The sequence below is a fragment of the Apis mellifera genome, linkage group LG10 (assembly GCF_003254395.2).
Source record: "Apis mellifera strain DH4 linkage group LG10, Amel_HAv3.1, whole genome shotgun sequence".
Classification (NCBI taxonomy): domain Eukaryota; kingdom Metazoa; phylum Arthropoda; class Insecta; order Hymenoptera; family Apidae; genus Apis; species Apis mellifera.
The window spans coordinates 1,247,953-1,272,772 of record NC_037647.1 but is presented as its reverse complement, the minus strand read 5'-3'; the positions used below and the strand labels follow the sequence as shown (position 1 = coordinate 1,272,772).

Sequence of the window (24,820 nt, the reverse complement as noted above, 5' to 3'; positions counted from 1 at the left end):
AGTATAGTTAATTTCTTTGTAATCAACAATGAGACATTTCATTAGTCTTCGTTTTATCTAGGGTCGAGATATCTGGCGTTATGTTATCTTCGCTATGGCGAGGCCTATTCGAATCGAAGAATGCAAAAATGAGAACATATTTATTTTATCGTATCTAATCCTTCAAGAATGTTTCTCTTTTGAAGACTATATATGAATCATTTCGTCGATGATTCCACGAAAAGCCACTTTTTTCGAAGAGACCAACGTTCGAGATGTCAGCATAAGAATCTGACCCTGTTCCTTTCTCAGAAGTAGACATCGATAACCCTGTTACGAGAGGTCCTCGCGATGGCCTCGGCTACGCGATAGTTTCAACGGTTGGCTATTTATTGAACCAAGAAGTGAAACAATGATCGTAAATAACGAACAGATAAGTTCCTATACTAATTGGTGACGGATGCTAAGCCGTGCAACCGCTTGTCCTAGGCTTGTCCAGGCAGTTTACGATGCTTTTATTACCGATAAAACATTCCTTTTTTCGTGGAAAATCTTTCATCGTAATCGTCGCTGAAATTCATTTATATTATCCTATGATATAAACGAAAAATAAAACAGAAAGAGGAAAGATCGAGAGAAGATCAATTAGAAATGCGTATAAGTAAATGTGCATTCTTGGAAACGAGGATCGAGGAGTCGAGATAGCCTGGAAAGATTATGAGAGTCAATAGGCGTATAGAGAAAGAAGTAGATAGGGAAAAGATCGAAGGAGGAACGTTAGGGATTTGGGACTCGAATCACGGGAATGCCTCTGAATGCCTCCCTTTCTCGCGAAGGGGAACAATGTTCATTAATAAAAAAGTCGGAACAGGGGATGCTCCTATTGGGTTTACGTCGTCGCGCCACTTTTTTACCCGGAACATCATTCATTCCCTGTCACAGAGCAATTCGAAAGAATATTTACGGTCGCATGGTTAGCATTTTAAAGAAAAAAAATTTACGAACTTGAAAAGCAGATAATTTTGTAATAAATTATCGTATATCTGTTTTTGAATACTAAAGCTAAAGAAGCTTCGAATATTTAGAGTACAATGTAATGTTTAAATCGAATTAAAAAAGATACGAAGAAAGAATTAGAAAAATTTAAAGAGTCGATAGTTAGAATGTCTGATAAAGAAATATTTTTAAATTAATTCTGAAAAAAATAGGAAGACAATGAAAATATAACAAATATATAATTCTATAATCTATAAGTTGATAAAATAAATGGAATATTGAAGAATGTAAGATCAACATTGATTAATTAATTTCATATTTCAGATTTAGAATCTTTATCAATGAAAAATCGGTCACGATTTTAAACTCTTGAAAAAAAGATTAAGAGTAATGATACAACAAGATAATGCTTCACTATCGAAAATGAAAAATTAGAAATAAGTGATGATGTAATGTAAGAAACTTATCTTTATATATGCAGTAATTAAAAATATGGACTTGAAAGCAGTAAGAAATATTTGTAAAAATATATTATACAAGAAAAATTTATACGCTTCCAAGAAATAATACATTCTAGAACTGATGTAAACGAAAATTCCACATCACAATTAACGAAACGAATGCATTTTAAAATAAACGAAGATCGATAGAGAGTTGGGACAGGCGTGGTCCATATTCCCTTCCCTGATTACTGGAAAAAAATTAGTGGACCCCTCTTTCTTTAGCTCCATTCCATCTTTTTTGGAAACAGGCATACGTCACGAGACCGTGCACCCATGATCAGTGAGTTATTTAACTCGTTTGTCTTAATGAGAGTTATTTGATCCCTCGTGTCGAATTGGCGCTGCAGGAGACTCGTAACGCAATAAAGCAAAAAGCTAATGGCGCTCGTTACCGCATTGTTAGGTGATAAAGATCTACACAATGCATAAGGCTTCACGGACGCGCTCGTTTTCGAATGCGTTTCTGCCGTCGACACGTGTTCCACTCTTCGTTACCCTAATTGCGTAAATTGAGCGCAATCTGTCAGGATGCATCGGGCGTCGCCCTCAAATCGTTTCTTGATAGTTTTGCCACGCTCCGCGTCATGGAACTGCTTCTCTCCTCCTTTCCGCAGTTCTGGATGGAAATGGAATGTCTCTCTCCTTCGGCTGATTCCATTTAACAATAGAAACGTCTCGCGGATTCAATCAGCGGAGATTCTTGGGAAAATTTTGTATTTTGTTAACTTGTTCTCACTGAAATTTCGTGTCACGTACATAAATATAACGAGAGAATCAAAAGTAAATATACACTTTGAAGGAAAAGAATTCATTTGATAAATATGTATAATATTTGTATATTAAATAGATTATAAATATAAATTGTAAGTAAGTAAGGAAACATTGTATGGAACATGAAACGTTATTTTTATATAGTTTATATATTTATTTTCCATGAAATTCTATCTTTTTCAGAAATTTTTCGTATATAATTTTAAATAAATAATTTTTTAATTAAGTGGTAAAATTATCATTCTTCTCTAACTTAAGTTTTTCTTTTCCTTTTACGATTGATATTGCATTTCTTTTATCGAAACGGATTAAATTTTAATCTACATAAACATCGTACGTAAAAAAAAAAAAACAAGAATTTAATTTTGAAACAATTAAAAATTCAAATATCCCAAACTTTAAAAATTCCTCAATCATAATCCATGAAATGAAAATTAAATCTTTCAAATTTTTATATACATTATTCAATCATGAATAATTCAAACGAGAGTGTACAACTCGTGATATTTCATATTTCTGAGAACTCATATATTCATATTCATTGGAATAAATTTTTGAAATCTTGAAAATATTAAATCATTCATAAAAACATTAAAAACCCGATTTCTAGCCGAGATATCACATCCTTCAAAATTCGTTCAATCGTAACTCAAGAAAGATCGATGCATACAAGTCTTTCAAGATTTAGCATCCGGATCAAGAAATGCAGCAAGATTCAAAGAGCGATCTCGAAGGGGGAGGGAGAGGGGAGGCAAAAGGACGGCGAAATAAATTTAACGGCGACACACAGGCTACTTCTCGTTGGAGCGTATCGTCTTCTTCGTTCTAAAAGCTACCCGTAGTCGCGTCCAATTATGCCTGAAACCAGTTTAACCGAGGGTTGCGACGGTTGCCGACTGGTGGCTGATCGAGACGAGCGGAAGAGGCCGGTCCAAAAGCTTTCAAGATCATCGGGTGGACATCCCGCGGCGAATAGCTACTTTTGTAATGATTACATTAGCTTAGCGTAAATTATACGCGCCGTTGAACCCGCGGAAGAGGTAGGGAGGAGGAGGAGCCCGATTAGAAATGGCCGAGATAACAGGTTACTCGTTTTATCTGGCCGACCGATCCTGTCATGCTTCGCTGCGTCCTCGGTGGACGCTGTTGGATCCCGATGGGAGGAAACGATTTCACGTCTTGCATTCGAGTTGCGAGGCGACTGAGTGATAATGACATTGCTCCCGTCGATGTTGCGATACTTTTTCTTTTTTTTTTTTTCGATTTTACTTCCTCCAAGGGAGACTGATTTATTCCCTCGTTGCGGATTATTGGCTCTCCCTCCCGGTTGGAATTAGTTGCACATTCGAGGATATTTATCGGTGGAATGTAGAGTCGAGAAATTATAGAATTTCTTAGATGTGCCGATATGGAAAAGAGGGTAATTGGAAGAAAGGTAGGAAGAAGAATAAAGAGGAGAAATGAAAAGAGAAGAAAGGAATAGACAGAGTGGCACAAAAAATCGAAAGATGAATGAAAAGAAAGGGATGGAACAAAAAATGGAACCGAAAAAAAGATAGAATAGAAAACAGAGTAGGAAGAAAAACAGTCTGAGAGGGGGATAAAATAAACAAGCAAAGTAGAAACAAGAAAGAAACAGTCTGAGTATTTCGATAAACAAGGCTAAATGTATTTTGTAATTGTAATAATTGTTTTTGAAATTGATTGACGTTCCTATATTGTTCTGTCTCTATATCGTGTATCATTTGATGTTTTACTTGAATGATCGTATAACTGAGAATGAATAGCAATTACGTCGGGCTCAGTACTATAAGACGGCATACGTAAACCTAGGGGTTTCTGTGGAAAAATGGCACGAGAGAAATAAAACAGTAGTGAGGAACGAAGCGGAGTAAAAACGCGTAGTAGAGAATAAACTGGAGCAGTTAAGTAGCGGGGGAGTGGAGCAGTAAAGGAATGAAAAATGAGGTCGAGCGAAACAGGAACAGGGAATAAAGAATAAGAGCGGTAAAGAACAGCGGTACTGGGAGCGGAAGAAAATAAAAAAAAAAATAATAATGTAAAATGAAAAAACAGCGGTGGATAAAAAAGCGTAATAAAACAATCTAGAAACGAAGTATCTTCTGATCTATAAAATTTGATTAACAATCATTTTCATTCAATTCCTCGATAAAAATTCTAGGAAGAAAAGAATCTAAATATTTCAATTCCAATTGTAATATTTGAAAGTTTCTGTTAAAAGTAGATAGACAAAAACGATTCTATCTATGTTAACAATATAAAAATATTTATTTCTTCTATTGTTTCAACAAATGAGGGAAAGTTAGTTTATTTTAAGAAATCAATGAAGTTTTTTAAAAAATCTTCGTTCGTTTCTGCGAATTTTCACCGTTTGTTTCCCTCAATTTTTATAATCCAAACCATTTTAACCGTCTCGTCGCGTTAAAAATTATCAACCATTGTAAAAAGCAATGCATCGAGAACAATGCATTTCCATTACCAAGAAGATTGAATAACACGATTGTAGTTTTGATTGCGAGACATTAAGTCACTCCATCGAGTTGCCAAAATTATCTTTTCTTAAGATAAGACGGTTAATAATTAGTGGTTCATCCAATGGAGTCCTCTTGCAAGAAGACGCCCGGGCGTCCTGCCAAACGCATCTTTAGCCAATTCTCTCTCTTTCTCTCTCTCTCTCTCTCTCTCTCTCTCTCTCTCTCTCTCTCTTTCCCTCTTTCATTAGACTTACAATCCGTTTGGCCAGGATGATTTCTCGCGATTCACGAATCCACTAGGCTGGGAGTGGGATCGATTAAAATACATGGCTGCGATGAAAATGGGATGGAACGATGGCGGAAGCAGGGAAATCGTGCTAATGGAAACATTTCCGATGAGATCTCGTTGAACGTGGCTTGTCTTCCATCGAGGCGAGATTTATAATCCACTTTGGGGTTAATTATTCGTTTCCAACGGCGGAACATTGAATTATGTTTGAACCGCCAATGATCTCGCTAGTTTATATCTGACAGAATAAATAGAATGTCGAATCTTTAATTGAAGTTGTGATCGAAACATTCGATACGATTTTCGAGTATGATATATTAACGTGACAATTGATCTATTATAATATAACAGAATAATAGAAAAAACATCCTGAAAATATGAATTGTGCGACAAAATTTATAAATGAAATTTAACTTCGATAGAATTAATTTTTTATTTCATATTTATATTTCATATTTATATTTTTACGTTTAATTTTAATAAAAGTAATCTGGTTTTTGAATAAAAATTTTGTTATTTCAAATTTTTAAGTATATATAGTTGAATAAAATATATTTAAACTGAATTGGAAGAAAAAATTTTAATAACTATGCATTAGCTTAATTTTGTTTTGTTTTACTTTTATATTATTATCAAACTACAGATATTTATTCATTTATATGAAATTTATAAAATGCATACGTTAAAAGTACCAAAGTATTGTTCAAAATATAATAAACACACTATATTTGAATTTGAAAAATAAAACATATTTCTATTTAAACTGCATTTCTTTAATCATATTTACAAAAATTTGATTGAAAATATTTAAAAATTTTTAAATATATTATAATATATTTTTCAAAAAATAATTACATATAATAATTACATAAAAATAATTACATATGTGTCATATATAAAACTGTAAAATTGCAAAGATTAAAAAGCTGTAGCTTTATTCAGAAACTTCGCCATTGAATGCTATTGCTGATTCAAATAAAATCGATTGATCAAACTTTAATTTAAACATAAAGATATATTCGCTAATAATTCGTGTAATAAAATTTGTGAAATAAAATTCATGAATAATTCCCGAATATTAATTTATCAATTTCTTCAGTTTTTCAAGAAAAATCGAAAATTACTATATATTTAATATTCTTGAAAATCAAAGCTTGTAAAAAAATATCAAATTTACGAACACCTCCTATATGAATCGTGAATAAAAATTTGCAGAAATTTTATTCCATTCTAAATAGCTATACATAATTATAAATAATTTAAACTTATATTGTATTTGATTTCATTTCATTCACAAAAAAATCTATATACTATAAATATGAATTTATTAAATACGAAAAAATTGTGCGATAATTTTAACATTTTAAACTTTGCATTACGATTTACGAATACGAAGTATACAAATAAATACGCGAACATACGATTTCTAAAAAAACTTAATTTCCACATCGGTCGTACTTTTATAGATAAAACTTAAGAGACATAACGAGACATCGACAATTCTCCACATTCTTAATGCACAGTCGCGACGGAAAGTCTCACAAAACTAACCGATACCTGTCCACCGTTTCTAATCTCCTATGCACCCCATAGTCTGATAATGGCGGGAGCGATGCACCTGTCGCTAGATTCGAATAGACGGACGCGTGACGCAACTCTCGATACGGTTCTCCCTCTAATTCTACGCGAGTTACCAATTTATAGCATCGAGGTCCGGTCGTCTACGTGTACCTGAGCCGTGTCTACATGCGTCTAACACGCGTAGCTCATTAATCGAGAGGTCTGGTCGCCGACGATCCACCCACGGAGATGCCCTACCCAAACCCAGCCGTCCGTCCGTTTCTGTTTCCCGGTTGGCCGAACAGCTACGTTTCGTAACCGACTCCTTCGACTCCTTCCTTCGAAGCCCACTGTCGCCGTGGTAACGCAAACCGGCCGCGGTGTGCACCGCGGTCGCCTGGTATACCGTTCTGTGGAATCGCAGAATGGAAAGCTCCAGGGAACGGAGACGGGTTGAGGAAACACATCCGTCTGCGTTTGAACGGGCCAGCTTTTGACGGTACGTACTGTCCTCTCAGACGTAGCGCAAATACGCGCACCTGGCCGGCCGGTGTACGTGCCCGTTTTCCTCTTCCGTGGAAAGTGGGGCCACCACACGATCTTACTCGAGATGACTCGCAACTGTCTGTCTGTCTGCACACTGTCGAGATCGCTGCCTGTCTCTGCTTCTATTCTGGCGAAAGTTTAAGGAGAGAATAGTTATTATTTGCGTCCGTTGTTATTGGAAAGTTTGTCAGGAGTATGGGGTTGGGTGTAATTTTCGAGTTTTGGATGATATATCCACGAGGTTCGGGGATACTTAAGTCTTTGAATTGTATTTATGTTGTATTTATGGGACGGATATTAGATGAGGTATGAGACGTGGATATCGTAATTAAATAGGAATTTACGTAGTTTTATTTAGGAAAAATATTGAATTATCTAAATTATATATTTTTCAATGAAATGTATTCTTTTTTACAAAAAATTTGAAAAATATATATAAAATAATAAATATAATAAAACACATATGTACTTCCATTTAGGATTGAATGAAATTTTCACGGAAGAAATCTTTCAACAATTAGTCTAAAATTTAATGAACATAAAAAAATAGTACGATAGTACGATATAGTATTTTTCCAAATAAAGATATTGACTAATATTTCAAAACTTTAATCACGAAAACTTCGTGAAAAATCTCCTACATCAAATAAACTTGTTATCGTAAAATTTTCTCGTATGTATACCTTCCACGCGCACTTAAACCCTAACTACACGAGAAAGTTATAGAAATATCGCAAAAGTGGAAGATACACTACACCCGTTAAGTGAATCACATCAAAGTTCCTCGCTTGAATCGAAGTCTGAGGGAGGGGAGGGGCAAGTTTCGCGCACGGAAGTGCATTAAACCCGTTCATCGATTGTGGCAGTGAGTTACCACCCCGGTTGAAGATTATTAAACCCTTCCTCCGTACGCGATACGGAAGTTTCGCGCAAAGTCGTATGATTTCTCGTATGAAATTGGTGAAGGGCGACGACGGGGCAGGAATTTAACAACCCTGGGTGCACGGCTACCGCTTTAAAACTTTAATGTTTCCTTAGCTCTTTGAATCGCTTTACAGTTTCATTCCCCCCCGGCAGCAAACGGGTTCAAAGCTTTTGCGGGGAGTGGAGGGGATCCGCATTCAGATCCATTCTGGCGTCCGCGACCATCGTTTTCGCATTAAACCATTTAACTTCGTATCCGATCCCTTCCTCTCCCCTGTTTCCCTCCACCGCTGCAACAAATATTTGCCACGTGTAGTTTGCGTTGGACTTAGAAACCGGCGTGAATTCCATTAAAAGCGTCGTCGATGAGTTCATTCATGGGCGAGTTTGCGGATCCACTCGAGACACGTCCTAAACGAGCTTCGAGAGCGATTGGGTTATTCATTCGAATGGAAAAACATTGGTTAATGTATTCCTCTTGGCGAATAATTGTGAAATCATCTTGAAGGAATGCAGTAAATTTCGGTTCAATGGTAAAAGATAAAAAGGTTTCAGAGTTAAAAAAAATCTGAATGAGGAAGAAATCTTTTTCTTAAGTTTTATTATTGTTAATTTGTTTGATATCATTTTTTTACATATATTTTTGTAAATTTTTTATAAAAAAATATTGTAAAAATTGTCTGAAATATATTATTTAAAAAAGTTTTAAACCAAAAAATCTTATTTCTTAAATTTAAAAAATAAGAATATTTTCTATACGAAAATCTATTTTTCTTTTCTGTTTTGTTTTTTAATATTTCAACAATGATTATGATTGAATCAAAGATTTTGTTTTATAATCTTTTTTGTTACATCATATATCTTTATTTTAAATACGAAACATAAAAATCAAATTTATATAAAATAATTAATTGTAAAAATATTCAAACTTCATAGAATCTCGTATTAGCCAAATTTTTTCTTCAAATTTAACAATTCATTTTAAAAAGTATAAGTATACTTGTTATTAATTTTCTTCGTTTCATACTTTCTCAATTTCACCATTTCTTTTACAAAATCAGATTTTCCCGAATACCTCTAGAATCAGATCCATCGCATGCGACACAGTTTCATTTCAACTTCGCTTCATCGCGAACGTCTCGATTACCGGGTTTCCCACGAATCGCGAGAAGATTCTGCGTCCGTATCCACGTCGATCGCAATTAATCCCAGGGCCAAAGGAAAAGATAAATAAATAGTCACGATCGTAGCGTGGAAGCGTGGCGAGGTTGAAGACGAGCTCTCACACGCGTGATTTACGCACAACAAATCTTCTATCCCATCGGAACGCGTAGGTCGTGGATCGGCCGAGGCGCAAAGCGAGAGGCGGTAATGGGCCCAGTGGCCGACGGAGGATAACAAATCATAAATACGCATAAGGCTGGTGAGGTTAAAAGTGTGCTTAAATCTCAAGCCAGAATAATGGACTTCCCGTTGGTATTAATAACGATCCAACATCTTCGTTGTTTCTAATGGATTTTTCTTTAAAAAAGAGAGAGAGGAAAAAAGAGAGGGGAGAAAAAAAAACAGTGGTGAACAGGATCTTCTATCTAGAGATAAAACCACCTAGCTGTTTCTCTTTCTTTTTCTTATCGTCTTGAATGATGCACCGTCCCTCTTGAACTCTTGTCACGACTACACTGTTACCCACGGCACTTGGAGCTAGGAGGAACACGTGGCTGGCGTCACTTTAAACAACTTCCTCGTCTCCCCTCGGCCGTGACGCGAGAGAAACGCATCTTCTTTGCGGCTTCTTAATGCCCTACGAGCCTCATAAAGGGTCTAATTGTTTCGAGGATTCGTCGAAAATGGGGCGGAAGCGGTGCTGTTAAATTGCTTCGAGGATTGTTTTCGATTTGCCCGTTTCCTGTATCGAAACGAAGAAAGTCTCTCGGGAAGAAGAGTGATGATTGTTGGGAGTTGTTAAACCAAAATTCTGGAATATAATTCTCGATAATTCGAAGGGGAACGAAGAATTTACGTGGAACAGAAAGCTAATCGGTTCGCCTACGTTTTTGTTCATCAGCATCTACCTCGGTGTTACAATAGGTGGCGCTATTGTAATTTCGATCAATTATCTTCTCGCTGCTATTTCCATCGATCTGCCTACACGTCTATGACAACCTACATGCTTGTTACGAACACCCCCGATGATTTTCTCTTCATCCCCGAAATCGATCTGCCCACATGGTTGATAGTCTAAGGTGATTCATAACGAATCGATCGTTATCAATAGATTGGATTCCAAATTATATTTTTATTGATTGATTAACGATTTATGAGACAATTAGAATCGAGAGAATAGATCTATAATAAGAATATTATAGAAAGGAATGAAGGAAGAAAATCGAAAAATTGTCGATTGTGATTGCTTTCTATCTTATTTCTCTTTTTGTCTTTTTCTTTTCTTTTTTTCATCATTTCTTTTTCTCTTATTTCGATCGCTGCTTATAACTTCAAAATTCAATTGCAGACTATTCGATGGTCTCCGAGGAATTCGTACTATAATTCTTTGCTTTCCTATCTTTCCAATTGAAACCTCGAGTCTAATAATAAATATATATATCTTTATACAATAACTAAGAAAATAATAAATAAATAAATAAATTTTAATTAATAAACTAATCAATTATTAAATGCAATAACTTCAATTAAATTTTATTCATTGTGATATTCATTTATCTTAAATACTTTCTAATCTACATTTACATTAAATTAAAATTATTTACTATTTCTTTTCTTTCTGTTAAATTATATTATACACTCATCTATTAAATTTTTGTTATATTACGATAATTTTTGAAGAGAAAAAATCGATCGAAAAAATCCGTAGAAACTTTATTTAACGATCTAACATCTGAATTCTCGTTAAGACAGGTTTAGGTGCACAACACAGGCAGATCAAGGTAACGCGATAAACCTTAACGACTATCAAGCCGCGTCACGATGCGAAAACACGCGAGAGCATACGTGCAAGCATTACTATTTCGTGTGCGTGGTCGTCGTTTCCTGACGCGTGCGCTCCCATGCCGTCCTGCTCCGGAACCCGGACACCGATGACGAGGTGTGGGATGAATGGGCGCGTTACGCTTCGCAGCCTTCGCACGTCAGGGACGTATATACTTATACGTATACAAATCCGTGATGATTTTATGGGGCACGAGTGACGCGACGATTACTTCGAGGCGGTACGCGATGACAGGCAGAATGCCGATGACTGATCGTGGGGCCAGCAGACTTTTCATTCGTCCGTTAACGGATTACTTTACTGGAAGGAATGAGTTTGCGTACATGGGATGATTGAAAGGGTGAGAGAGGAGTCGGAGGATCAAAAGGGTTTCGCGATTCATTTAAGTGGCTTGCCCTTAGGGCGTGTTTAAGTGCTGTTTCGATGGATCAATGTTTGGGTTACGAGTTAGGGTATTTAGGTTTTGGTGAATTGAGAGGAATTTTCAGATGTTTTAAGTCCTTAATGGAATTACGTGAAAGATCAATAGATCGATCCTGTCCTGGAAATTTAAACTTGATAAATTTTCTCACAAATTTTTCTTTCAAAGTCTCTAGAAAAAAAATGTAAGATAAAAAATGATTCTATAAAGATAAATCGAAAAACATAAAATTATTTACACACGTAATCTTTCTTTTGCATAATCTTCGTCAATGTACTCACTTGAACACAGTTCACGACACTTTAATTATAATACCCAAAATACGATAATTTGACCGAGCAACCCACGCCTATAACCAAAAATTATTTACCTCGGCAAACGATTCTCGAGAATTAATCATCCACGCGTATATAGGGGCCAGCGAAACCTTAGATCCGTGGTTGTCGCAACGTGCGGTCAGAAACCGCAAGCTCGAGGCGGATAAACGCCGACAACGAGACACTTCTTTTCCTTCGGGTGGCGCAAGAAAAGGAGAAGTAGGAGGAGGAGAAGGGGAAGGACAGAATAGAGAAAAGAAAGAGCGAGCGACCCACGAAACGACCACTGGATATGAGTCACCCGTCGTCCCAGCTCATAATTACGCTCCAATTGTTGCCTCTCTGCCGCGAAAGAGGAAGGCGAGCTTCTCTCCTCGCGCGCGTTTTAATGCCGTCTGACCGCCCCCGCGGCCTGTCGCTCTTGTTCCCCGAGAAGTCGGCCTCTCTTCCCTCTTCTGATGTACACGAATACGAGTGATCGTGTAGCAAAAATATTCCAAAGGATTAGTTAGTAAATCGAACGGATAAAAATTCGTTTCTGCGAGATCGATCTCGTTTCATGGCTGGTACCAAAGTTGAGGAAAAGGGAAAACCGGTAACGAGAAGAAATTTCAAAGCCGACAGTTATGTACGTAAACATCGCGAGTCGATCCATCCTTCAACTGTCGGAATGATTGATCAAGTGAATCTAGTCCGGCACGGTTCTTGCCACAGATATATATATATATATATATATATATATATATATATATATATATATATATATATATATATATATATATATATATATATACACAAGACTTCAACCCGTTCCCCGTGCCTCGGGCCAAATCGATCCGCCCTTTATCTCCTTGATGGATCGTTGATGGAATCTCGGTGCAACGTCGAAAACCGCTTCTCGTTGTACGTGCACGATACGTAATATTGCTACTGCTTGTGTATAGTTTAGCAACAAAGTACGTCGCGTATAGATGGGTTGATCGTAATAATCGGAATCCAATGATGAATGTTGGCAATTTTGGATATTCGTTTAGAATCGAGTTTATTATAGGTGAAATAATTTATTAAATTAAATTTCGAAATAGAATGAAAAAAGCAAATTTTTATAGAAAAAAATGTTTTATATAAAAGGAATTATGAAAAATTGAAATGAAATTACATTTATTTTTCAAAAATAAAATACCAATCTCCTTTCAACTTTCATTTGAAACATTTTTCATCAAATAAAATATCCTGTACATATATCTTTTCATAAATCGTATTTTTTTTAATTTTTCTTGTACCTTTTACTGTTATTAAATAATTTTTTAAGTATATATAGAATACCTTTTTTATAGAGAATATCGAGCTGTAATAATCGATGCATTAAAAAATATATATAATTCCATTTAAAAAAATAATAATTGATTAAATATTCTTTACGAAAGAAATATATAATAATATATTCTCTTCAAATCAAATTTCTATCAGAATTGTTTTTTTATAATGGTATAAAATCAAAATATTAAAATCAAATGAATCGCCTATGCATACATTCAATTAATTTTAACAAACATGAAGCTCTTTTAACGTAATCTTTCCGCATTAAATTCTCATTTCTTTGACAGAGATGAAAATTCTTGAGAATCCTCACTTCCAGGAGAACTTTTAAAAGAGAACGTAACGGGTGATCCGGTTTCTACGAAAACCATTCCGTGTCCATTATCTATGGTATTGTTCTCGAGCGTCCAGTCTTGGGCGCGGCGATAAATCGCCACGTTCGGCAAAAAATACACCTTCTCTGGGTGGCCGCCACCCCCTTTGGAGGATTCCATCGTGGCCGCGAAGCCAGTAAATAAAATCGGCAAGCGCCACGGCGATTTACGGATACGGAGGCAGTAAAGGTTTCCGCTCGATCGGCCGTAAGCGCGGGTGCTCGATGTACCGATACACGATAACAGCGCTTGCTCGTCGTGGCATCGGCTCACCCGCCGTGAACACGCGCGCGTGCACGCCACACTCTTTCCACGAGGCTTTATCGCCCTGTCGATGTCCCTTCCACCGGCTACATTTACGAGTCTTAACCCATTGTTCCTCGCACAACTTCCTTGGCGATTTATTAAATATCTACAGTGTATTTTAACTCCTTTATCTTGACCCTTAGTATAGATAAAACATATATATATATATATATATGTATATTGTATATATTTAAGACGAATGAACGTTTGAGTGAACGTTGATGAACGTCGATTGAGATGTTTGGATAAGCATTGAAAAGGAGTTGGAGTAATAATGGTTGTGGTTAAAATATTTACGAGCCTTCGTCATTCGTACTCGATTCGTAGAATTGGAGAGTGGTTCACATTTCGAATCTTATCTCCTTTGTTTTGTGAGGATGCAGGGAATCGCTGCAAATGTTTATTAGGGGAGGGGCAGAGCTTGAAGCGTTAAAGATGCAAACACGAATTGTATATACTTGGGACTGGCGAAAGAAAAATACGAACCGAAGTTTTAGATGGACGTGACTGAAAGTCTCTTGAAAATATCTATCTTATTTACTTAAAGTATATCAGAATTGTAAAATAGACAATTATTCATCGGAACTGTAAATAAGGACAAGCCATTCGAAGAAGATACATTTAAAATTGCCGAGGATCAAGAAGACACGAATACTTAAGAATTTTTTCGACAAAAGATCACGATCTACAATTTCTCTTACAAAAGAAACTTTTCATCCCCGAGTCACACTCCATCCACCGAAAGCCAGCAAAACGATTCCACGTGTAATACACACCTTGAGAAAGAAAGACGCACGTCCATCCTCTCATTACCACGTTCTCGAGGTTGTCCTTTATCGGCGTCCAAGACTGTGTCCAGTCGACGGTGTGTTGCGTCTCGCAGAGTGGGCGAGAATTACAGGCATTGTGCACGCTGGTCGTTGCGGTAATGCGGTTCGCTGATTTATCGCGGAGCCAGGCCACAAGGAGGTGTAGCTAATTGTTCTTGCATGCAGATCCACACCGAGGCGCGCCCCTCTCGTCGCGACGCTTCGAAATTAATTGTACATCACCGCCCCTCGCGTCCTCACCTCCCCCTTTTCACCTTGGCCCACCATTTTTCCATTCCTCCTCCACGGTTCTGACGTGGTGCGCGTGGCACGATCTCTCGTCTGGATGCATTCTTCTCCTCCTCGAGATTCCCTGCGATTCCTCGCGACCTCTCTTCTTCTCGCTATAATAAACTCCAGGTTTGTAATACTTTCCCACTCTCATTAGACACGCGAAGAAAATGTTTCGTTTCGCGCATTTTACGAGATTGTCGATTAGGTCGAGCCTTTCCACGGACGAGATCGTAACGAGATACGGATAATTGTTGGCCGCATAGATAAGATGAATGGGGTTGGTCTTCGCGGATATTCCTCCCGTGGAATTCTGGGATTCTCTTGAAACGCAGCTGTTCCTCGGACAACCACGAACCGCGAAGAGGCCACGATTTACGGTGCTTAGGAACGAGTTAGAAATAGAATCGCCGAGGAATCTCGCCACGAGGTTGGCTACGTTCGACGATATTAATATTGGCTGTGGTGCTGGGAGGACTCTACTTCGAGAATTTCTCTTTTATTCCGTCACATTCGTTGACGGCAACTCCACAGTTTACTAGTATCTTTGTTCTGTAATATGTTATGTGTCCCTTCGTGTTTCCTCTTTTTAAGAATATTAATCATCGATAAGTGACTAATTATTGGTAGGTTGAAACAAAGTAAAATTACCGTTCAATGTAATAAGAAAGAAGAATTAAAAGAATAGAATATTTAATTCTGAAAATATTGTGAATAAAGTTTAATTGTTTTTCTAAAAATTTCCATTCAAGATCAATCAATCTTTATATACTTTATGAATATGTAAATCATAATAGATTATATCTATTAATTACATACAAAATTTGAAAAGAATTTTAAAAATAAATTGCACTATAATTATAAAATGAAATCTTTTTCAATTATAAAGAATTGTGATTGATTGTAAATCATTATTCTATTAATCTTCTTAAAAAATCTTCTTCTTTGATAGATTCTTCTTTGATGACATCTTCCCTGACTTAATTTTAAGAATAGATTTTATTTTTTAAACGTGAACACATATACCAAGTATTCCTGACCATTTCATGAATCATTAATGTTATTCCTTTGTTGTAATATAACTTCTCGATATGCCGTTCTAACTCAATGAATACTATTGTTCGAAATTCAGAGAGTTTAGGATATACACGATATAATAATTAAATGCATTAAATAATTTCTACTAGAATAGTATTTAATCATGGAAATCTACAACGATTCAATGAATCTCTACATAACTATAGAAATTTCTTCAGAAAAATTAATGCACGCTGACTAACCACTTTTCAGAACCATTTCAACCGCCGCCGTTCATCGTTTTCGTGGATCACGGCTGAAAAAGAAATCAGTGAGTTCTCAGGATCCCCGGTGTCCCCGCCATTTTTCCTCGGCGCGTTCACGAACTCGTCGAGCACGACCGATGCAATTATCGCTAGGGCAAGGCGAAACCCACCAAGCCCGAGAAGAACGAGCAATTTGTTTCGGCGACAAAGCGCGGCGAAACCGCTTGGATTCGATCCAGAAGGCCTCTCTCCCTCGAAATATTCCTTTGGATCTTTTCTTCTTCCACGTCCGCTTGTTTCGTTCGAAAGCCGCGCCGCGAGAAACGATGGCCCCTGTTTGTCAAGAGGCATCAGGGAGCAGGCGGCCGTTTGTCAAGGGGATTACATCCCCGGCCCCCTCCTGCCCAATCCGCCAACGAATATTAAAATTCCGACGTATCTCCGTCGCGCGTGGCATCACCACCGTTTTCTTCGCGCCGTATCCTCCTCGTTCCACCCTTTCTGGTTCCACTCCTTCTCCTCCCTTTTCCTCTTCCGTCTCTCTTCCGGCCGTGCACTCAATAAACGGATCCGAATACGCAACCGAACACTCGGCCTTTCGTGGCTTTTTCCAACCTCCGTTCAGCTATACATGCGCGCGTTTTAGCTCGCTGTTGAATACGAGAGCCAGCTTTTGTTTTGAATGGAACGCAACGGTACAATGGAGTGGGCTTCAGCTCCGTGTCGATTACGAGATTCATTCGCCTGAGCCTGGGCTAGGGTTAATCGTTTAATTGCGTGAGCTCTATTTTTCCTCGGCTATTTCGCGTGTTGATGAATCGCGTCGGTGAATGGAAGGAAGGATTATAGTTATGAGCATGTACACAAGATTCACGGAGGTAGAAGTTTCATTAGGCGGACTGGAGGGGAGAACATATATTGTTCGATATACCGTACAGAGAATTTAACACCTGTGATATGTATGTCTTGTATAATTATTTTGATTAACTTTTCATTCCGGTTTTGACTTTATTTGTATAATAACATTGTACGTAATTTCTGATAAAGTTTTCATTTAATTGTACATGGATAATGATTTCGGTTAATAAGATTTAATGGAAATTTAATATCTTAACGGTAATTTTTTAATATTCTTAATTTTTTTATTGCTTCAATTTCTAATATTCCGGTATTTCTATATTGTATATTAAATTTATCTAATAATACTTATCAGAAATATTAGAACGAAAGTTATTCGATTCAAATATTTTACAAGAAAATAAAATATTCTTATTTTTTATACAAATAGATTATATAATTAAATTTTAAAAGAGGAAATAGAAGTGTGAGTTACATGCGTTTCACGAACAATAATTTAACCACCGTGGTTACTTATATAAGTTGCTATGAAATAACAACTAAATTCTTTGTACTTAACTACTTGACATAAATGATGATTTAGATTTATGTCGATGCGTGTATGAAATAATGATTATAGCAGATATACAGTTGTTTTTATTTTTTATATTGCAAATACATCATACTGATTTAAAAATTGTCCTGAAGGAAATCATTGCATTCAGAATATTTTGAAACTTAACTTTCCTTCTTCTATTTTCCACTTTCATAAATATAATAATTCTTTTCTAATAAAGATTAATATGATTCGAACGAATGAAAGACAATCATTTTTTTATATTGACTATCATAATTTTTCCTCTCTCTCTCAATCTCAACTTTTAAATATTATATTTTCGTACAATTTCTTATAACAAAGAATATTTTTAATCCATGAAATAAAAATATCTGTCAATTTTTTAATTAAACAAAAAAAAAAGAAAATAAGAAGATAAAATATTGAATAATAATTGAATATTTCATAATATTTAATCAAACTAAGAAAGTGTGCAAATCTAAATCTTCCTTCCAATTGTTTTCTCCATAATCACTCCCTCGCTTCGCAGCTAAACTCCAAGAATTTCCAATTCAACTGTCGTCCGTCCCCATTACGTATTCCCGCAACAAACGTGCATCTCTCGCGCGGAATCCGCGGGAGCGGCCGCGGTAAAGCGCGCGCTGCTCTCCGTTTTTTCCCCCGGGACGAGTTAATTGACTGGACGCGATTCACGATGAATAAAACGAGGACGTCCAGTTTCTCCTCGCGCATGCCATTCGTCGCGGGGAAAAACGCCGTGAAGTCGAAGCACGCGCGTCTCTGCAACGCGACTCGGAATCAATCGGAGGCCAACCGAAAAGAGAAAAGAGCGGTGAAAATAAAGAGAGAGAAAAAAAGCCGAGGAGGAAACGGAATATCGTTGAAGAGATTCCAAGTTACGCCTTGAAATACCGATTATGCGCAGGCCACGCGATTTTATCGAGCAGAACGGTCGACGGAATAATCGCGTTAAATCGAAACGATTGAATAAACGAGAAATTGAAATGGATAGGAGGAGACGTCTGAAAAGAAATTTCTTCTCGATTATCTCTAGAAATATCTCATTCAGAAACCAAACTATGAAATAGAATCCACTTTTCAAAAAATAATTTATTTAAAAAGAAATTAAAGCATTATAATTTTTTGAAAAAGTAATTAAATGTTTGATTGGGCTTTTGAATGAAGTAGCATAATGAAGTAAAATATTTCAATAAATATTTTAATAAAAATTTAAAGTTTTAAATTTTTAAGAATAATAAAGCAAAAATTGTTCGCAAAATTATTCGAATTAAATGTATTTATTAATATTTTAGCAATGGAATAAAAAGAAATATTCAGAAAATTTATTTTCACTCTTCAAAATACTCTAAGATTAAACCGCAGTGAAGGCACTGTGCATCAGGATTGACCCTGATCGTCGCATTACGTAATTGTAAACTCGCACGTGCGATACCTCGAAATCGAACGCAAAGGGAATATCGAACTCCTTTCCTTCTCATTTTATCAACGAGGGCAACCGGTTTCGCAATATTTCGTCGTATTTCGATACGAAATCTCGTGAAGTGAACTCGCGTTTGCCATTGGGGGATCTGGACCAAGAAACAAAAAAATTCTTTATCGCGTGTTTCCAGTTCTGTGTTATGTGTAACTATAGCTCTTAAACTGTAACTGTAGTCGCTTAACGATAATTCGCTAAATTTTGCACTCCTAAAGCTACCTTATCCGGATCGTAACAGGAGAGCTTGTAACTCTAGTTTTGATGAGCGTGAAGGTAAAGGTTATCGTAGTTGAGTCATTGTTCTTAAAGATAATTACACTTATAAAGAATGCATTTTTGATGTTTAATGATTTTTTTTTTCTCATTGAAAAATTTAATTAGATATGCGATATTTATACGAATCATATTTTCATTGACGAGAAGAAGGGAAGTGTGGAGATTTTAATAGAATTATTTGACGCGTTTATCAAATTCGAATAATTATCGTCGTTACAGATAATGTCAATCCATTTGTAATAGCTAGATATAAATATATTTTTAAATCATTAACCTATTTTCATTTCAGTTTTTAAAGTCAACGGAGATCTGCCTCAATTAGGACAGTCTGAAAGATAAAAGGTTATCTGCAGGATGAATCATTCATCAGTGTCTTTCTGTATCGTTGATTCATGATGATGTTCTAAAAAATGATTAATTATTTTAACTCTGTTTTGTATGAATTACAAAATGACATTTCTTCAAGAAGATATATTTTCCATTATTTTGTTTACTTCGTAGAAAAAGATTATTCGTTGAAATGCAGACAGCTCGTGGAAAGTTTTAAAATTTAAGATGATTCTTATTAATCTCAAAATATTTTCCAATCACAGCTTAATTATTAAATTTTACAAATTAAAATTTGTAAAATTGTAAGACATAAAATTGTTAGCATTATTTAAAAATGTTATCCAAGGCTAAAGATCACCGATTCTTACCGAATCCCGTCGAACCCTTTTATAAATTCTTCCTGACGACAATGAGAAACCTTCCCCCATATTTCATCAAACAATTTTCAGAATATTCCTTCGTTGCTCCCTATCTACTTTCTATCGCGCCATTTCCTGTATAGGTTTCCAAGCCCAAGTGATTTGTAGCAGGAACATGTAGTATCTCGGCCTCATCGGGGAACAAACGTGCTTAAATGTAACTTCGCGGGCGTACTACATAAACGTCGTGATACGGCCGCTTGGAATCGTTCCGTTTCTGCACGTGCGAGCGGTCGCTGTTATCGAGGCCCAATAACATGGTTGAAACACCTTCGTGGAACCATTTATCGAATGGTGGAGCGCACGCTTCTTGGATACTGGATCGGGAAGGGGTCGATTGTTGCCATCGGGGACAATAAGATTAGCAACTTCCTGAGATTACTCCGCGAGGAAAAAGTTGGAAATGGTTCTGATTGAAACTAGCTATGGTCCCTGAAACTTTCATTTCTTCTTCGGGGAAAGAATAACTTCGTGGTCGGTTCTCTTTTTCGCCGAGGATTATTCTTGTTTCTTTATGCCTCGAGATCCTCTTCGGGAGAGAACTTCTATTGCGCGGAGACGGGGGAGGGGAGGGGGAGAGGAAGGAGAGGTGGAGGAAGGTTTAAATCGAACTCGGGAAGTTTCGCGTTTTAAGAGGATTTTAAATATATCGAATGGGATATTTTATGCCTTGGTGTGTGGCTAAGATTGAAGCTTCCGCTTCGAGGACTTCGAATCTGGGTTATTAAACGAGTTCTTATATCTTCTGGGATGATAGACGCGGAAAGATTCGGATTTAATAAGTAATCGAAGTTTTCTGAGGGGAAATCGGAATGAAAAAAGAACTTTGAAACTTCTAATATATTAATATAGTGTGCATTAAAATTGATAAGTACATGGGATAATTATTGAATTGCAAGATGGAAATTAAATTGTTCAATGTATCAGAGATAAAATTGAAGATAATTTACAAAATGATTATCTATACAATTTTGAACATTAATATTCCTGCACGAATAGCTAAATTTCACTTTCGATATCTTCATTATTAAGAATTAATTTAAAAACTTATAATAAGATAAAAATATTAGAAGCTTCTTCGTCGATTTCATGTCATATAATTTTAATTTTCGAGATATTTGCAGAAAACTTTTAAATATTCATCATTTAAATTTGGCATAGTTAATTATTTAAACTAACTAACTACATTCCTAATAATCTAATTTAAATTAAAAATAAAGAAGAAATTAAAGGATTATAGGATAAATATATAGAAAAAAATTTTTAAACAAAATTTAAAAAATTTTTTTTACAATATATTTGTTATTTTAAACAAAAAAAAATTATCAACAGATACTGCACAAAAAGAATACAGTATATTAAATAATCACAATACAGTATATTAAATATCTAAATACAAATAATATCATATTTATTATAAGAAACAAAATACGATATACTATCAATTATAAATCTAACAATAAATTCATCAAAAGTTTTTTATAAATATCTCTAAGAAAAAAAATAAAACTAGAAGAATTTAAAATTCAAATTCATGATTCAAATTCATGATTCAAAATCATGCTCTCGATAACATATTTTATGAAAATCAGTGAGAAGGATTCTTTTATAATGAATTTTTGAGATGAAATCAAGATATGAAAGATTAATCTAATATATTTACGAAATGCATATTCTTGGATGTTCAAATTTCTTCAATTTCTTTTCTATACTAATGTACAATGAATCTGAGCAAACAATTCAAGAAGATTCTTTTTCCCATTAGCAAGAACCGCAACGAGACTTTTGATCCAAAGAGTGTCTGTGCTTAATTGCCCCTCGATACAAGTCTGGATCCTCACGAACGTTTGCATCTTCGTTTCTGTTCATCCGAAAGGAAGAGTGTCTCGTTGATCGTCGAGTGGCGGCGTCGAAAGCGGAGGAAAAAGGAATCGTTGCAACCGCGACTTTCGCCCTTTCGCGAAAACTTTAAAGCTCTTTTTCTCTCTCTCTCTTTCCCTCTTTCTCTCTCTTCATTCAAGGAGTGGAAAGTTCAAAAAGTCAATTAACCGTTCGTGCCGCTTTTTCCGTCGATCGAACAGTAATAAGTGGAAACGAGCGAAGTTGTGGGAGGAGAGAGAAAGAGAGAGAGATCTCGAGATAAATATAAAGCAAGGGGGACCACCAGAGACACCGGTTTCAACGACGTCTGATTTGGATTAATGAAGTCGCGCCAAGTCACTCAACGCAAACGCCACTGTGTATAGAATGTATAACATTCAACGTAGGCTGCTCTATTGAAAATGGGTCTCCCTGTTCTACGACAGGTCACCGTTCTCTTTTGCTTCATGACCTGATTACTCGAGGCGACCGTGTTTCGCAGCCCCTTCACGCTTTGAAATGAATGACTACTGAAGGGGATGGTTTATGTGTGTATTGGACCAAGAATCTGTAATTACAGTATAATACAATGATTACGATTTTTTTTAAAAAAAGTATCTACATTATTTCAGTAATTTAAAATGAAATTTAAATCTATTTCAAAGATGAAAATTATTTTAACTTATGATTATTTAAACTATGATTCATTAAACTATCTCAATTATTTAAAAGATATAAATATAAATATTAAAAAAATGCTAGTACTGTAATTTTTTAATCACAGACTTTGGTTGGTTATATAAAACCTCATCTATGAGATCAATTTCATTCAAACAAGTTTAGAGATTATCAAAATCCATTCATCGTTCACAGATCATATCAAGCTTCATCCAACTGTTTAAAGAAGATGTTCAGAGATCAAAACAAGCTTAGCACGTCATAACCATTATAAAGTTCAGAACAAGTTAATAAAAGAATCGTTTTCAAGTCCTCTTAAAATCACGATACGTGATTTTGAACGACATTGATACGGCAATATGTAACAGAGCCCCCAACGAAATTCTGTCGAAATTTCATATCCAATAAACGTGGACGGATCGGCGATGAATTATCGATACGGACCAGGGCGATATGAATTTTTCATTAATTCCCATCGTTCGCGGCCGGGCCTCTCGTTAGCTCTTTATGTGCTTATAATTAAAATTGATTGGCTTAAAAGAAGAAGCCGATATTAATCACACACGTTCGATAATTAAATACACAGGGCTCAAACGCCGCAAATTTCGATATCCACCCCCGGGGCCTACCCCCGGGGCACGCGAACACTCGATGCATATTTTAGCAGTTACGTTACAAATACCGAAATTTCGCAAAAATAAAAGAGCCACCGCCCCTTCGTCCCGACTGTGGATATCGACGGCAACGCGATTCATTCACGTCCACGCCAGCCACTAATTAATAACCCGTTTTAATCATGCGCCTGCGCGAGATTTCATAGGTGAAAAAAGTGCACTATAAGTGCAGAAAGAGAGAAAAAAAAATTAAAAAAAATCTGATTTATAATTAAGCGCATTCTAATTGAAAATAAAAGCGGTATTGAAAAAGAGAGAGAGAGAAAGAGAGAGAAAGAGAGAAAAATCGCTATTGAATTGGGCGTGAAGCAGGATAGAGATGGATACAGAACTGGAATACTGTATGAATAGAGGGGAGAAAGGAAAGAGAGTGATTGACGTTAAGTCGACCGGTTGACTTGATTATCGTTTCCCCGGTCATTAAGGAGAAATGTCATTTACCTTCGAGCTGGAACATCCTCTCGCGGATTAAGATAAGCGATTACGTCACGATAGACACCGTCACGCTTTCGAATAAATCAGCCGGTGTCGTTCGACGAAAAGCTGGACCGTTCAATTAAATTCCATTAAATCATTAATTTCCACGTTAGACTTCCCATTCATTTCGTTCCTCTTCGTTCCAACGTTTCGCGGGATAAAGGGAAACTTTTCGATCTTTATCACTTTGTCGATGATCATCTTCCCCCTCCCTCTCCTCTTTGTTCTTTTATTATCTTTTATTATGTCACGACTGCATGAATTCATCCCTCCCTAATTTATCCGAGAAAGTTTCTGGAATGAACGTTGATCGTTGCACGCATCGTAACCTCCGGAAATTAACGAAGGCAATACGTAATCTGCGCGCGGTAATTAATGTGCAACCTCCTTCGTTATTTTAAGTAATTTCATTATCCTTTCCTGTTTACGAGCGTATGGGTAGTACGCGCCGAGGAACGTAAACTTATTGTCGGCATCATTAACGGGAGGGGTGAAAAGATTTTGAGAATCACTGGGCTCCATTGCGCTGGATATATAACGCAAGCTTCTTCGCACAGGCCTCCATCAATCGCGAAATTACGGTTAACGTGACCAGTTTCCATTCATCAGGGACGAGGCTGAGATCGATAACGACTACCATGGATCACGCTCTCTCGATTCAATTTCTCGCTCGTCTTCGCACGATGCCGCATCTTTCACGAACCTCTTCTCTTGCTCTTCTCTTTTTATTTAGAAATTTCTATTATATTTTATCTCGGTGCTGGAGAATTATTAAGTCTGGTGAGCGATACGATGTTGATGAGAGTTTTTGCACCGGTAATATCGTGATACGATTTTGTCTTAGAAACTCAATCTTTTTTTTTTTTTACCTGAATGATTCGTAACAAAATAAAATTAAATTATTATCATTTCGAAATAATGCCTATGCCACGTAATTCATGTACAAAAATATAAAAAATGAAGCTCAATTTAAAAATTTTTATTGTTCTTATGTTGTTCTTAT

The 24,820-nt window shown here is 36.3% G+C and overlaps 1 protein-coding gene across 1 annotated transcript in view; it reads right to left on the bottom strand.

Annotated features, from left to right (window-relative positions):
* Nucleotides 1-6,347: 6,347 nt before the first annotated feature.
* Nucleotides 6,348-24,820, bottom strand: part of LOC102654435 — a 35,787-nt gene continuing 17,314 nt past the window's right edge. The window contains exon 2 of the mRNA XM_006558235.3: nucleotides 6,348-7,261. Coding sequence (XP_006558298.1) covers nucleotides 6,786-7,261 — 476 coding nt within the window. The 3' untranslated portion in view covers nucleotides 6,348-6,785. The remainder of the gene's footprint in view (nucleotides 7,262-24,820) is intronic.